The sequence below is a fragment of the Nicotiana tomentosiformis genome, chromosome 9 (assembly GCF_000390325.3).
Source record: "Nicotiana tomentosiformis chromosome 9, ASM39032v3, whole genome shotgun sequence".
NCBI classification, from domain to species: domain Eukaryota; kingdom Viridiplantae; phylum Streptophyta; class Magnoliopsida; order Solanales; family Solanaceae; genus Nicotiana; species Nicotiana tomentosiformis.
In genome coordinates, this window is record NC_090820.1 from 76,901,025 (window position 1) to 76,916,972 (window position 15,948).

Sequence of the window (15,948 nt, forward strand, 5' to 3'; positions counted from 1 at the left end):
CACATCTGGATGTCAAAATGCACGAAAACATCCGTACTTTGAGAAATCCCCATTGCTGCAGCACGTGGGCCACCGCGTGAGGCACCATGCGGGGCTCCACGCATGTGTATTTTTATGCTGCCTGATAGATTTCAACTCACTAGATTTCCCCACTAATTCCCCGCATGGCACGATGCCCTATGCGGCGCGCCTGTGTAATTTTTAAAAAAGTATGTTTCTTATTTCGGCTAGGAGAAGGTGATTTCGTCTGGGCCCAACCCTACTTAGTATAAATATATGAAAAAATATTGTTTTTGGGACTTTTGACACATATAAGACCTAAGAAGGCCAAGGAGGAGTGGGAGGAGTAAAAGCACAAGGATTTCATCATTCCTTCCTCACTCAAGACCCGAATTTGGATCGCATTTATGTTTTCCTACCTTTTAATTATGTTTGTGATGAATCGCTCCATATCTATGGAGTAGTTCTCTTTAGGGTTTGATGGATAGAGTGTATTGATTATTGTTTTTGTATTATAACTTTGGTTTTATGTATTGAAGTATTTTTGTATGATTTCTTTGTTGCATCTATATTCACTTGTTCATGTAATCGAGAGAGGCATAACTTGTGATATCTTTCCATTATATTGTTGGGTGAATTCATTAATTATTCTTAGTAATCGAAAGAGGCTAGTTGAATCATTGATTAAACCTAGTTAGGAGAATAATAGAGAGAGGTTCTCCTAAAGACCAATCCACTATGCATTCTTGCATATGTTCACGTGCTTAAGTTGGTTCATCTCGTGAGGTTGAGACTTAATCGAGAGAGGAGTTTCTACTAAACGTTTGAACTAATAATTGAGTGAATTCGAGAGACTAACTTAAACAATAGAATTGAATTATCTAGAGTTAGATCCCAAACAATTATCTTGCACGTATCCTATCAATCCCCATTTTCTCCTACTGACAACTTCCTTGCTTACCTTTATTGCGATAGTCATTAGTCAATAGCTTTATATTCTTAGTTAATTTTAGTTATTAATCATATAAATCTCAATTGTTGATTCTCCTAGATAGCAATCAAGCTAGAAACTAAGAAAATACTATTTAACTCCAATCCCTATGGATACAATATTATAATATACTTTTTTTACTAGCGAGCATAATTTAAGTGTGTGTTTCGAGCTCGTCAAATTTTGGCGTCGTTGCCGGGGATTGACAATTAATAGTATTTGAAATAGTTTGTAGTACTAATTTAGGAAATTTTCCTTTTATTTTATTTTATTTTTCCCTTTTTACATTTGGTGTTCTTTGACTGTGCGCAGTTTATAGGTTCAGAGTGGTGCATGACTAGAACTTCTGCGAAGGAAGTGCTACCATACGAGGCAGAAATTGAAAAATAACTGCGACAACTAAAGAAGGAAAGAAGTCTCACCGAGACATCAGAAAAGGTTGGGCAGTCCTCAACTAAAGAACTTATGGCTGGAAACGGTGAAGATAATGTGGATTTGACTGCGAGAGAAGCAACCCAACGAATAGAACAAGTTGCACGAGATGCTGAGGAAGTAGCTATTAGAGATGCGCGGAACATCTATGAAGAAGAGAGGGGTCTCAGACATAATCAACATCAACTCTTGCCTGGGAGACTACTTGGTGATTATGCTAGACTGGTCTACAATCAAGGTTTATCAAGTGTTAGACCACCTCTAATTGTAGTAAACAATTTCAAGTTAAAGCAAGGGTTGCTTCAAACCCTTACAGAATTGTTGTGTCTTTAGAGGGATGCCAAACGAAGATCCAAACACACATCTAATGGACTTCGAGTAGATTATGAACATCTTTCAATACAATGGTGTGTCACAAGATGCAGTGTATCTAAGGGCATTCCCCTTTTCTCTTAAAGATGACGCAAAGCAGTGGATTTGAAGCTTACCCATGGGATCAATTAGAACATGGGAGGAGATGACAAGAAAATTCCTTGATAAATATTTCTCCTCAGCTAAGACGGGCAAGTTTAGAAGAGAAATCCATAACTTCTACCAGAAAGAGAATGAAACTGTTTTTGAAGCACGAGAGAGGTTTAAGTAGATTGTTAGAAAGTGTCAACATAGCGAAATTGAATTCTCGATGCAACTCTAGGACTTTTAGGATGGATTAACACCGGCCTCAGGTAGAACATTAAGTAATGCAGCTGGAGGTCTGTTGATGAAAAAGACTCCATAGGAGATAGTTACAATTCTTGATGAGTTATTTGAAGATGCTAATCAGTGGCCCTCTGAGAGTGCTGAAAGAAGAAGATCAACTGGTGTTCACCAAGTTGATGCTAACATATCTATGTAGGTACAACTTGATGCTATAGCCAAAGAGATATGGAAGCTGACCTTAGCATTGATACAAAGTGAGCCTCATGCAGCTTGTGATATATGTGGAAGAGGACACCATTCTCATGAGTGTCAAGCCTCAACTGCGGAAGTGAATGTTGTGGGAAACTACAATTTTAATGCAATGGATTAGAGGCGCCCCGGTTTTTCATGGAGTTCACCTGGGGGTACCGCGAATCCATGGCAACAAAATAACTCTAGACCCTAGGGACAAGGAGCTCTAGCATTCCAAAATCAGCAAAGGCAGCAATTTCAGCCTCAATAGCCCATTCAGCGTGGCATAGAAGATCTCATGAAGGCCTTCATTCTGAAAACTGATGAGAGGCTTGAAACTCATAGCGCAGCTATCCCGGAACATGGAGCAGCTATTAAAGAAATAGGTATTAGTTTTTGAAACTTGGAAAGACAGGTTGGGTAGCTAGCCACTCTATTGTTTGAGAGTATTCCAGGAATGCTCCCCACTGATATTGAGAGAAATCCTAAAGAAATAGTGAATGCTGTGACTTTGAGAAGTGGGAAAGTGTTGAAACATCCCACCCCGGTCCAAAAAAAGGTGGTACTTGAAAAAGAAAGTGGGGAGTAGTCTCGATGAAAACTGAGAAGAAAAAGAAGGAAGAAACTTCGAGAATGGAGGAACTTGAGGAAAGCAAACATATGCCTGATTTACCTTTCCCCCAATATTTATGTAGAGAAAAGTTGGATAAGCAGTTTGAGAAATTTCTGGATGTGCGGAAACATGTTCATGTGAACTTACCATTCACATAAGTGCTATCACAAATGCCTGCTTATGCGAAATTCTTGAAGGAGATCCTTACAAAGAAAAGGAAAAATGATGAGACCTCATTGGTCAAGCTCACAGAGCATTGCAGTGCGATCTTACAAAACATACTCCCATACAAGTGTGGAGATCTAAGGAGTTTTACTATACCTAGCTCTGTTTGAACTATTCATTTTGATAAATCATTATGTGATTATGGTGCCTCTATTAATCTAATGTCTCAATCTATTTACAGGAAACTGGAGAATGAGATTGGAGAGATGAGGTCGGTGCCAATATCTTTGCAGCTGACCAAACGACTTTAATATCTGAGGGGATAGTGGAAGATGTCTTTGTTCGTGTAGATATGTTTGTATTTCCTGTGGATTTTATAGTGGTGAATATGGAGGAAAATAAGGAGGTCCCCATCATCCTAGGAAGACCATTCTTAGCGACGGATAGAGCTATACTAGATATACACGAGAGGAAACTCATGCTTGGAGTGGGCGAGGAGATTGTGACTTTTGATATGAATGTAGAAAGGGGGCACAAAAGGAAAAACCAGCTGCAAGTGTTGAATGGAAAGTGAAGGTCTCAAAAGAGAAGGCTGCACTGAATGATAAAGATAAGTGTAGGGTGTACCTAAGAAGGATGAGAAAAAGTTGTCTGCCTTGATGTGCGCATTAGTTCGAAGGCGAGCAATGGAGCCCGACTTTGACTCAAACCCCGACTAGATGTTCAGGAAAGCTTCCTTTACTTTATGCTTTTTAATTGTGTGCCATGGCGACATGCCACAACTTCATTCATGAAGGAAAGTAATGTCGTTGACCTCTATGTTAAAGTAAGTGAGCTGGTTTTGAAAAATGCGTGGCGCGTTTGAGTCAAATCTTTAGGCGAGGATATTACAGTATTATGCTTAATCTATTTTAATTATTCTTAGTGTGATGAGTTAGGAGAGTTGTTTAAAAAGGTTGTGTCTATGTGAAGTGTAGTTTGATTGCTCGAGGGTGGTAGGATATAATTGCGTATTTTAGTCTCTCATTGCACTCTAATTTACTGCACTTTTATTGTGTTTGAGCTTTAATCACTAGTGTTTTGTACTTATTATGTGTTTTATGCCTTGTAAGAGTGATTCGGAGCTATGTAGATGTATGTAATGAATTTCAGCTATTTGGAACTTTGACGTCTGAGTAAAAGCCCAGGGGATTAAGTCGGGATCGTGTTCGGCGGTCGAACACTACATCTGGATGTCAAATGGCATGAAAATATCCGTACTCTGAGAAATCCCCACTGCTGTAGCATGTGGGGCACTGCGCATGTGTATTGTTTTGCTTCCGGACAGATTTCAACTCTTTGGATTTCCCCATTAATGTCCTGCATGGTGCGTCACCCCATCCGGCGCGCCTGTGCAATTTTTACAAAGTAAATTTCCTATTTTGGCTAGGAGAATATGATTTCATATAGGCCCGACCCTACTTATTATAAATACATGGAAAAATGTTTTTTGGGGACTTTTGGCATATATTAAACCTAAGGATGCCAAGGGGGAGTGGGAGGAGCAAAAGCACAAGTATTCAATCATTCCTTCCTCACTCAAGACCTGAGTTTGGATCGAATATATGTTTTTCGATATTTTAATTATATTTGTGATGAATTGTTCCATATCTATGGAGTAGTTCTCTTTAGGGTTTGATGGATTGGGTCTATTGATGATTGTTTGTGGATTATAACTATAGTTTTAGGTATTGAAGCGTTTTTGGATGACTTCATTGTTGCATCTATATTCACTTGTTCATGTAACCGAGAGAGGCATAACTTGTGATATCTTTGCATTATATTGTTGGGTGAGTTCATTATTTCTTGTTAGTAATCAAAAGAGGCTAGTTGAATCATTGATTAAACCTAGTTAGGAGTGAATAATCGATAGAGGTTCTCCTAAAGACCAATCCACCACGCATTCTTGCATATCTTCACGTGCTTAAATTGGTTAATTTCGTGAGGTTGAGACTTAATCGAGAGAGGAGTTTCTACTTAACATTTGAACTAATAATTGATTGAATTTGAGAGACTGACTTAAACATTAGAAGTGAATTATCTAGAGTTAGAACCCAAATAATTATCTTGCACCTATCCTATCGACCCTTGTTTTCTTCCACTGATAACTTCCTTGCTTACCTTTGTTGCGATCGTCGTTAGTCAATAGCTTTAGATTCTAAGAAAATATTATTTAACTCCAATCCCTATGGATACGATATTATACTATACTATCTTTGACTAGCGAGCATAATTTAAGTGTGTGTTTTGTCAAGGAAAACATAGATTCGATCGAAACTCAGGTCTTGAGTGAGGAAGGAATGACAAAATCTTTGTGCTTGTGTTCTTCCAACTCCTCCTTAGCTTCCTTAGGTCAAAAGTATGTCAAAAGTCCAAAAAATAATATGTTTCCATGTATTTATACCAATTAGGGTTAGGCCTAGAGGAAACCTCCCTTTCTTAGCCGAAATAGGAAAACTTGCAAACTTATTACTTTCCATGCGTCGCACTATACTAAGCAGGGTGCATAGCATTCGTGCAATTTTCTCGGTTGTAAACTATCTGAACTTAGCTTGTCTGATAAAATTTTGTACTAATGCTACGCATTATGCCACGCACTATGCCTAGTATTAGTGTATATTTCTATCACACCCAAAAATTACAAGTCTCTGAACTTCTCAAATTTCTGACGCACATTTGCACTGATGCATTGCCCTGTGCTACACATGGTGCATCGCATTAGTGAATTTCCTCAGAGTATTGCTTATTCCTTGATTTTTGACGTCTAGAAGTGATCCTCGACCCCCAAACACAATCCCGACTTAATCCCTTGGGCTTTTACTCAGATTTTAAAGCTCCAATTATTTGATTTAGCTCCATAACATCTACATAACTCGGAATCATTCCTACAAGGCATAAAACACGTAATAAGTACAAATCATCATCAATTACGATCAAACACAAGTACAATGTAGTAATTAGAGTGCAAACTAGGATTAAAACACAGGATTCTAGGCCACCATCAACACCCCACACTTAAACCATTGCTCGTCCTCGAGAAATCAAATTGCACATCACATAAAGATGACCGTTTTAAAAAACTCTCCCAACTCATCACACCAAGAATAATTAAAACAGATTAAGCACTCTAACATAACATCCTCGCCTCAATATTTGACTCAAAAGAACAACGCATTTTTCACAACCCGCTCACTTACTCTAACATAGAGGTCAACGACATTACCTTTCCTTCTTGAATCAAGTTCCATCATACACCAATAGAGAGTAGTTCCAAACATAATAAAATTTAAGAACAATCAAGAACTCAAGATAGAAAGAATTCAATCACTATCAGAAATAATATTCATATGCCACAAAACACGTACCATAGGCTTGCCCATAGTGTACTACTCTACTAATTTATCTCATTCAGTCAAGGATCAAGTACAACTTTAATGGTTGTAATGTAGGTTGCGAGACGGGTAGGATACATTTAGATATAAGAGTGACTACACCTCCCTAAGCACTTTAATAGATAATTACTCGTTCAAAACCTCACACTTATGTCAAACCATAACTCCACCTTCACATCAATATACATCAACTCCTACACATTTAAGCATAAATACATCAATAGTTACCACTATCAAGGAATATTTTTCACAACAATACAACTATATTTATTTTTCGTTTATTATTCAATTCAAGTGGCTCTTACTTTTTTCAAAACAATGCACCTTTCTCCTCTTTCTATAGTTCCACTAAAAAAGCCAAACCAACATTCCACACTTTAGCTTTTACAAAGTTCATAACAAATTCAAGTGCTCACGAGAGGTACAAGGCTCAAATAGGTGGTCAATTCAAACAAATGAGTAAGGCTTGTAATGTGGTTGCCAAAGAACCAGGATTACATGCTCAAAAGGGTTAACTACAATACATAACAATAAGGTGGGTAATAGCATTATATCTGGCTCAATAAAGAAATGCCTATATCACTTTCAAGACTGAATAAAACTACTATTTTGCTTTGCAAACACACGGGGCAAGTTCTAGACATCAAATGCAATGCACAGAATACACAAAACCTCACACACACATGGCACGTAACTCACTCAGGATCAGAATCATCAAGACACTCTAGTCAAATCATTTAAGCAAAGTTAAGATCATATAATTTAGGGCACTTATACAAGAGTCAAAAACTGAGCCGAAGAGTCATAACTAAAGCACTTACTACAAGGCATAATAAAGTCGAGATATATTGCCTTCAATTCCAATCATAGCACAAGGTTTCCTACTCGTAAACAATAAAAACTAACTGTACCCGGTTCAAACAAAATCCTTGGAAAAGAACCGCGGCACAAAGAAAAAACAAGGAGGAATTATTACACTACCTAACAAAAGAAAATCTTTTTGTCTTTTTCCTTCGACTTAAATCCCACAAGAAACCTGTCGATGATATCCATCATCGGGAAAAGTCGAAAATTTTAATTTTTTTTTCTATCTCTAACTACTATAACTAACAAAAAGAAACACATATACAAACAACCATACAAATATCCCCCACCCCACACTTTAAGTCGTAGCATGTCCCTATGACACACAATTAAAAAGCATAAGGTAAAGAAAACTTTCATGAATATCTAGTCGGGGTCTGAGTCGAAGTCGGGTTCCATTCCTCGTGCCCGAACTAATGCACACATCTATACGGATAGCTTCTTCTCAACCTTTTTGGGTTACATCCCACACTTATCTTTCTCGCTCATTGCAGCCTTCTCTTTCGAGCCCATCACTTTCCACTCAACACTCATATTTGGTTTTTGTTTTTGTACCCCTTTTCTATATCCATCTTGAAAGTCACAGTCTCTTCACCCACTCTAAGAATGCGTTTTCTCTCATGTATATCGAATATCGCTCTACCCATCACTAAGAATGGTCTTCCTAAGATGAAAGGGACCTCCTTGTTTTCCTCCATATTCACCACTATAAATCTACAGAAAATACGAACTTATCTACCTGAACTAACATATCTTCCACTATCCCCTTGGGCATTAAAGTCGTTTGGTCTGCCAGCTGCAAAGATATTGGTGCAGACCTTATCTCTCCAACCACCTTCTCCAGTTTTCTAAAAATAGCCAGAGGCATTAAATTAATTGAAGCACTAGAATCACATAAAGATTTGTCAAAATTCATAGTTCCTAAACAGTAAGGTATAGTAAAACTCCTTGGATCTCCACACTTTTGTGGGAGTTTATTTTGCAATATCGCGCTGCAATGCACTATGAACTTGACCACTGAGGTCTCCTCTACTTTCCTTTTCTTCGTACGGATCTCTTTCAAGAATTTAGCATAAGAAGGCATTTGTGAGAGTACTTCTGTGAATGGTAGGTTTACATGAACTTGTTTTAGCATATCTAGAAATCTCTCAAATAACTTGTCCAGCTTTTTTCTACACGCTTTTGAAGGAAAGGTAAAGCAGGCATATGCTTGCTCTCCTCAGGTTCTTCCCTTCTTGATTTTCTTCCTTCTTCTTTTTCTCAGCTTTCATCGGGCCTTTCTTCTTCTTTTCATCATCACTTTTCAGATTCTCCCCACTTTCTTTTTTCACATATCATATCTTCTTGGATCAGGGTAGGATCTTTCAACACTTGCCTACTTCTTAGAGTTACAACATTCACTGTTTCTTTGGGATTTCTTTCAGTATCAGTAGAAAGAGTGCCTGGAACCCTCTCAGATAATATTGTTGCAATCTGTCTCACTTGCTTCTCTAAATTTCGATTTGTTGTCCCTTGTACTTCAAATCTTTCATCAGTGTGGTACCGAGGTGCTCGGATATTATGTACCACTTTCTAGAGACCTTGGATTTCCGATGTTGCCCCCGATTGTTTCATACTCGGATATCCATGGTACCGCTAATCCTAGTCCCTAAGGCAAGGCTATTTTTCTCTTTAAAATCAAACATAGTTTTCTAGCACCCAGTACCAGTTTGTGTCCGTAGTGCTATCAACATTTCCCATGAAGCAAGTCTTGCTTAGGCAACCTTTTCAGTTTCTTTGAAACACTTTTTTCAGGTTATCAAATAAGATCATAGATGGATTCGTACCTTTGTCAATGTCGTATATGCCCCAAATTGTGTTCGGTAGTATGAAGAAATTGTAGCGAGTTTTGCAGCCATTTCTTTGCTTCGCTTTTGTTGCAATATTAGATCGAAAGTTACTTAAAGAAATTTATAGGTAAAAATATAGAAGAGTAATTAAAAGTGAAAAAGAATTGTGTTTAAACAAAAGGTTTCCCTTTCGGGGAAAGTAATAGGGAGACTTATGTAGAGGTATGTGCTGACTTCAATGAATCATGACATGCATTTTGGACTGGACGCCTTATCCGTCTAAGCTATCTAATTCTCAAAATTCGTCGCAAATGTTCATCTTGGAACTGTCTTGGTTGTACTCATGCCGGAGTATCGAAGACGCTCATTCGACTAGTAGCGCCCTTTGTGGGTTTTTGCTAACCAACCCCTCTCATTTCTCTACTAACTGTCACCTTATGGTGCCCATATGGGGTTTCACCAATAAGACACTCATTTCTCTACTCACTGTTGCCTTACGGTGCCCATACTAGTTTTCACCGATAAGACTCTCTCATTTCTTTTTTTTAATTTTTTCCTCATTTTTTTCTCAGCCTTTGACTAAGATACGGCATGCGACAGGTTGTCCAACACCCTTGGCATGGTGACTTCAATATTCTCAAAGATCGATCAGAAGGTCTTAACGGGAAAAATTGAAAAGAACCTTGAACTGAATTATAATTTTTGGAACCTTTTTATAGAATTACCATAAAAATAAAATAAACTTCTGCCCTAGTTTTGGAATATTGGGATATGGATTCTTTTGTTGTGATGGGACCGAACCAATGGTAAGGCTGCCTACGTATCCTTTCGGAATCGGGTCAAACTTAGTTTATTGACTTAGAAGATTTTTTGTTTGATTGTTCTTATTACAAGTACACAGGTTCCAAAAAGAGATAAAATAATGAAGACAAATATAGCTCAAATGGGTGACACCTATTTGGAATAGTGAGCAATGATAGCCTTCGTCCTCTTGATCTAAAAAATTTTGTGTGAAAGTTCCTCAGTAGGTATATATCAAACATGATATCTTTTGACTACATATGCGTTAATAGTCATGTCTAGTACCTATCCTTCTTCATCTACCAAGTACAAGGCCCCTTTTGGTAACACTTTCGTGATGATGTAAGGTCCTTTCCAATTCAGGGCGAACTTTCCTATAGCTTCTACCTGGTGCGGAAGGATGCATTTCAAAACAAGCTAGCCTACCCCAAAGTGCCTTGGGCGCAATTTCTGGTTATAAGCGCGCGCCATTCTTTGCTTTGTATGATTGGCCGAAACACACTGCTGCTAGCCGCAACAACCAACATTAGCTATTCCAAATGGGTCTTTACCCATTCCATGTCTTCAATCTCTGGTTCCACAATGATTCGAAGAGAGAGAATTTCAACTTTGCCGGTATTACAACTTCAATTTCATATACCAGCAGATAAAGAGTTGCACCAACTGATGTGCGAGTAGTCATGCGGTATCCCAAAAGAGCAAAAGGCAATTTTTCATGTCATTGCCTGGACCATTGGATCATCATCCTAAGAATCTTCTTGATTTTCTTGTTTGCCGCTTCAACGACTCCATTGGCTTTTGTTCGGTAAGGGGTAGAATGGCTTTTGGGATACCAAAGCGACAAATGATGTTGAAATGAAAAAAACCTAACACTGCTTTCTTGGTGACTTCTTTGAAAGTGACGGCCTCCACCCACTTGGTGAAATAATCAATTGCAACCAAAATGAATATATGCTCATTTGAAGCCTTTAGCTCTATTGGCCCAATAACATCCATTCCCCATGAAATGAAAGGCCAAGGAAAGTATATGGGATGCGATTCCGATGGAGCGAGTGAATCAGGTCACCATGAATCTGGCATTAGTGACACTTGCGAACAAAACTGAAGCAATCTCACTCCATAGTAAGCCAATAATACCCTGCCTACAGAACCTTATTTGCCACAACACATCCATTCATGTGAGGCCCACATACCCCCGAATGCGCTTCACTCATGATCCGCTCAACGTATGTGGAATCTATGCATCTCAACAAGTTCAATTCTAGAGTCCTTTTGTATAGGATCCGGCGAGCCTCCTTATAGTTCTTTTTTTCATCTCATTTGGCATGCTCCGGGTATTCCCTCATTATCAAGAATCATTTAATGTCATGATACCATGGTTCACAATCTAGTTCTACATCAATTGCATTGTAGTAACCGTGTTGATTTCAAACTTGGATTTCCAATGGATCAATATGAGTGTTTCCCATATAAGGGAGCATCCAGGCTAAGGTAGCCAAGGAATCAGCTAGCTCGTTGTGAAACTTGTGAATGTACTTGAACTCGATGGATTTGATAGGTCTTTCACACATTGTCTGTATGGAATAAGTTTGATATCTCAAGTCTGCCATTCACCTTGGGCTTGCTGGATAAGCAAGTTGGAATCTCCCATAACAAATAGTTCATGAACATCCAAATAGAGGGCCATTTCTAGACCCATGATACAAGCCTCGTATTCTGCCATATTATTGGTAAAGTAAAATCGAAGTCGTGTCGTTGCAGCGTAATGTTGTTCAATAGGTGGGATGAGGAATGCCCCGATCCCAAGTCCTTTGATATTGATAGCCCTGTCAAAATACATTTTCCATACATGGTTGTCGTCCAGAACTACTTCCTTTATTGAGTTGACCTCTTCGTTTGGGAAGTATGTGCTCAGTGGCTCGTAATCATCATCGACTGGATTCTCTGCCAAATGATCTGCCAAAGCATGCGCTTTCATTATTATGCGAGTGATATAGACAATGTCGAACTCCGTAAGAAGAATTTGCCATTTTGTAAGCCTACCAATGGGCATTGGCTTTTGAAAGATGTACTTCAAAGGATCCATTTTGTATATGAGCTAAGTAGTGTAGGCCAAAAGATAATGCCTCAGCTTCTGAGTGACCCAAATCAAGGCACAACAAGTCCTTTATAAAAGGGTATACTTGACTTCATAATTGGTGAACTTCTTGATCATATAATAGATTGCATTTTCCTTTTTGCTTATTGCATCATGTTGCCCCAGAATGCATCCAAAAGAATTGTCCATCACTGATAGATATAGAAGCAAAGGCCTACCAGGTTTAGGTAGGACCGGTACATGGGGTTTTGATAGATAGTCTTTGATCCTGTCAAAGGCTTTTTGGAAATCATCTGTCCACTTGCTAGCAACATCCTTTTTCAGCAACTTAAAGATGGGCTCACACGTGGTTGTGAGCTGAGTAATGAACCTACTGATGTAGTTCGACCTATCGAGCAAACTCATGACTTCAGTTTTGTTCTTCGGGGGTTGCAGATCTCGAATGTACTTTATCTTAGATGGATCCAATTTGATGCCTCTCCTGCTAACTATAAAGACGAGGAGTTTCCCAGACGGAACCCTAAATGCACACTGGATTAAGCTTAAGGTCGTACCTTCGTAGCCATTCGAAGAACTTTTTCAAATCGAGCACATGATCATCCTGTGGCTTTGACTTTATGATGACATCATCGACATATACTTCAATCTCTTTGTACATCATGTCATGAAAAATAGTGGTCATGGCCCTCATGTAAGTTGACCATGTGTTCTTCAAACCGAATGGCATGACTCTATAACAATATTTACCCCATGGAGTGGTGAAAACAGTCTTTTCTGCATCATCATCATCCATTAGAATCTGATGGTACCGAGCATAGCAATACATGAAAGATTGTATCTCGTGCTTAGTGCAATTATCTACAAGTATGTAGATGTCTGGTAGAGGAAAATTATCCTTTGGACTTGCTTTGTTCTGGTCTCTATAGTCAACATAGATTTTGATTTTTCTATTCTTCTTTGGCACGAGTACAACATTTTCCACTCAAGTGGTGTATCGGACGACTCTGACTACATTGGTGCTTAGTTGCATCGTTATTTCCTCTTTTATTTCACTCATGTCCGTTTTAAATTTTCGTTGCTTCTGTTGGACTGGTGGAAAATTAGGATACCTGGGAAGCTTATAAACCACTAGATCAGCATTTAAACCCCGCATATTATCATAAGACCAAGCCAATACATCTCTGTACTCAAATAAATGTTGAATCAAGGCATCTCTAGGTTTTTTCAATGTGAATGCTTATCTTTGTTTCTCTAACTTCTCCATGACTTCAGATATTAATCGGCTCAGTTTCATTGAGGTTGGACTTATGTGTCACGCCCCGACCTCAGGGAGCGTGACCGGCGCTCAACCGAGATACCCCGGTTAAGCAAGCCTGCTAGATACCTTCTACCCAGCCTTACCCATTAACAATGTAAGAACCAATACAAGTGATGGACATGAGAAAGGTCAATTGTTTCACATTTTTTTTCCATTACTAAAAGATATTATTTAAGATTTCCAAAATATTACAAGTTTATAGATGTAAAGAAAAACATGTCTGCCAAATACCAATATTTGTAGTTTAATTCCCAATATCGAATACCACACACAACCTGTCTACGGAGCCTCTAAGTACAACAGAAGAGTAGTATGGATGTGCCAGCAATAAGGCCCCGGCTATACCTCAAAATGTAACGTACAACGTCAAATGACATGAAGCCCGGAATAGAGTAGGGCTTATCAAAATCTGTTGAATAGCGAGTAACTGCTAACGAGGGTCAAAACCGCTTGCTGACAATCCACTTGCATTCATATGGAATAATACTAGTATGTAAAGCTAAATGTCCACTTTAAAAATAGAATGACATCATAAGAAAGGGAAAACCATAGAAACAGCAAGTCACAATCAACAATATCCAAATGCCTTGTTAAAACATGCCAATTTTCAAAATACGAATATAATATATATTTTTGGTTGGGAGATCATTAGCACCGATATACCACCGTATTTTTAGCACGGAGTCCGATCACTCCCGATCGGCTAGGCCATCCCCCCACAAACAATGTGGTTTGACATGTGGTGTGAAAGAAATGTGTTACCAAGAGTAGTACCACCATGTGCGCAACATGGCGTCCGATCTCCACCCGATCGGCTAGGCTGCCTTCCCACATATGCCGTGTGGGTTGGCTTTCCAATTCCATCTATTATCAACCTCATCCCAATCAAGGGGAATAACCACAATCACATCAATATATCATTCTCATCCCAAACAAGGGGAATAATCACAATCCACCCCTACACCGACATGTGTAGTTTCGGGTATGGGCCTTATGACCCACCCTTCCTCGGTTTGCTAATGATACTCCCAACAAATATTTTTAATTTGCACACAAGTTAAACAAAAGTACAAATATATTTTATATTCACCTCATTATCTTTCACACTATATATAGTCTCGTTAGTAACTTCAACCATTCACAACATCATTATAATTTCATTGGTTCTCTTGGCCATACTTATGATTCCTCATCCCAAGGCACGGTAGCCGTATCTTATATTCCACACTTTCATTTATTTACTTTCAAGGATCATCATCTTAAATATCGACAAATATAATATTCCGAAAATCACCATTTTAGCTTTATTAGCAATGAAGACTTTAAACACAATGAATTTCTTTCCAAGAAATGGAGTAAAATGGCTGGTAATCGAAACACAAGTTAAAAGCATAAACGAGTAACACATCGTTTAATCTTGAAATACCTTTTTCAAAAAGGGCAATACACAATTTTAACTCATGAATATATATAAGAGCTAATGACACATTGGAAACACTTACAAAGCATAGCATTAGTTAAAACAGCGATGTTTGGGAACAAGTATAACTCTCATTACCTCCAACCCTCTTCTTTCACTTTCACGCATCCTTATAGATTATCCACAACAAGGCATTTTAATTCAAGACTTTAGACACACATTTGAGCAACTAACCAAATTAAGGGTCTTAGACACATGTGATTTCTTACACAATTCGACATGCTAGTTTTTATTAGAATCATGCTTCAAATCTTAACATATTAACACACAGCCCATGTTTAATCACCTTCTCAAATAGTAACTCAACAAATAAGAATGTTTGGAATACAATTTGAACGCATATATCTTTTGGCACAAGACTTGTTCGGAATAATCAATTTATAATGAGCAACACAGGACTTACAAGACTATCGTAGAGTTCAATTCTAAAAGAAGAGTTTAGCCAACATACCTTGTTTGAGCTTTCCTTATGTTACTACAATGTCCAAACACTTCTAGCAACAACAATCTATAGGAAGATAGCGAAAATTGGATTATAATTAGAAGGATTCATATAGTGTAGCTCTCTTAGGAATTTTGTCAAACACCTAGTATGAAAAATAGACTACAAAGCTCTACAATGGTAATCCCTTCCTCCCTCAACCAATTTCAATAAGAAACTAACCAAAATGGTTCATTAATCCCATATACTACCACCTATGATCACATACATGGCCTATTTTCAACCCCCACAATATACTAGAACTCATAACCTCTTGCATGAAAGCTTAGAAGTAGGACTTACCCAGATAGATGATAATCTAGTGATTGGTTTCCTTGATTCTTGAAGGTTGGTGCAATATTGGATGATTGGAGTGTTAGGTTTCCTCCTTCTCTCTCTAAAATGCTCTTACCTCTCTCTAAAATCATCAGGTAATCGCCCCAAAATGAGCCCTAAAGGCTATTCATCAAAATGGGGTTGGGTTATAAAAATAGAAAAATTAACCCTCCGAACTC

At 38.3% G+C, this 15,948-nt stretch overlaps 1 protein-coding gene and 1 non-coding gene across 2 annotated transcripts; both read right to left on the bottom strand.

The window, feature by feature from the left end:
• Positions 1–1,988: 1,988 nt before the first annotated feature.
• LOC117278489 (small nucleolar RNA R71) lies at positions 1,989–2,095 on the bottom strand. Its single transcript, XR_004508858.1, has one exon. It is a non-coding gene; the product is annotated as a small nucleolar RNA R71 (small nucleolar RNA).
• A 9,558-nt stretch (positions 2,096–11,653) lies between these two features.
• On the bottom strand, positions 11,654–12,142 carry LOC138899034 (uncharacterized). The gene has a single exon (XM_070185146.1). It carries the CDS (start codon positions 12,140–12,142, stop codon positions 11,654–11,656), a length of 489 nt encoding a protein of 162 aa, XP_070041247.1.
• Between the last annotated feature and the right edge of the window lie 3,806 nt (positions 12,143–15,948).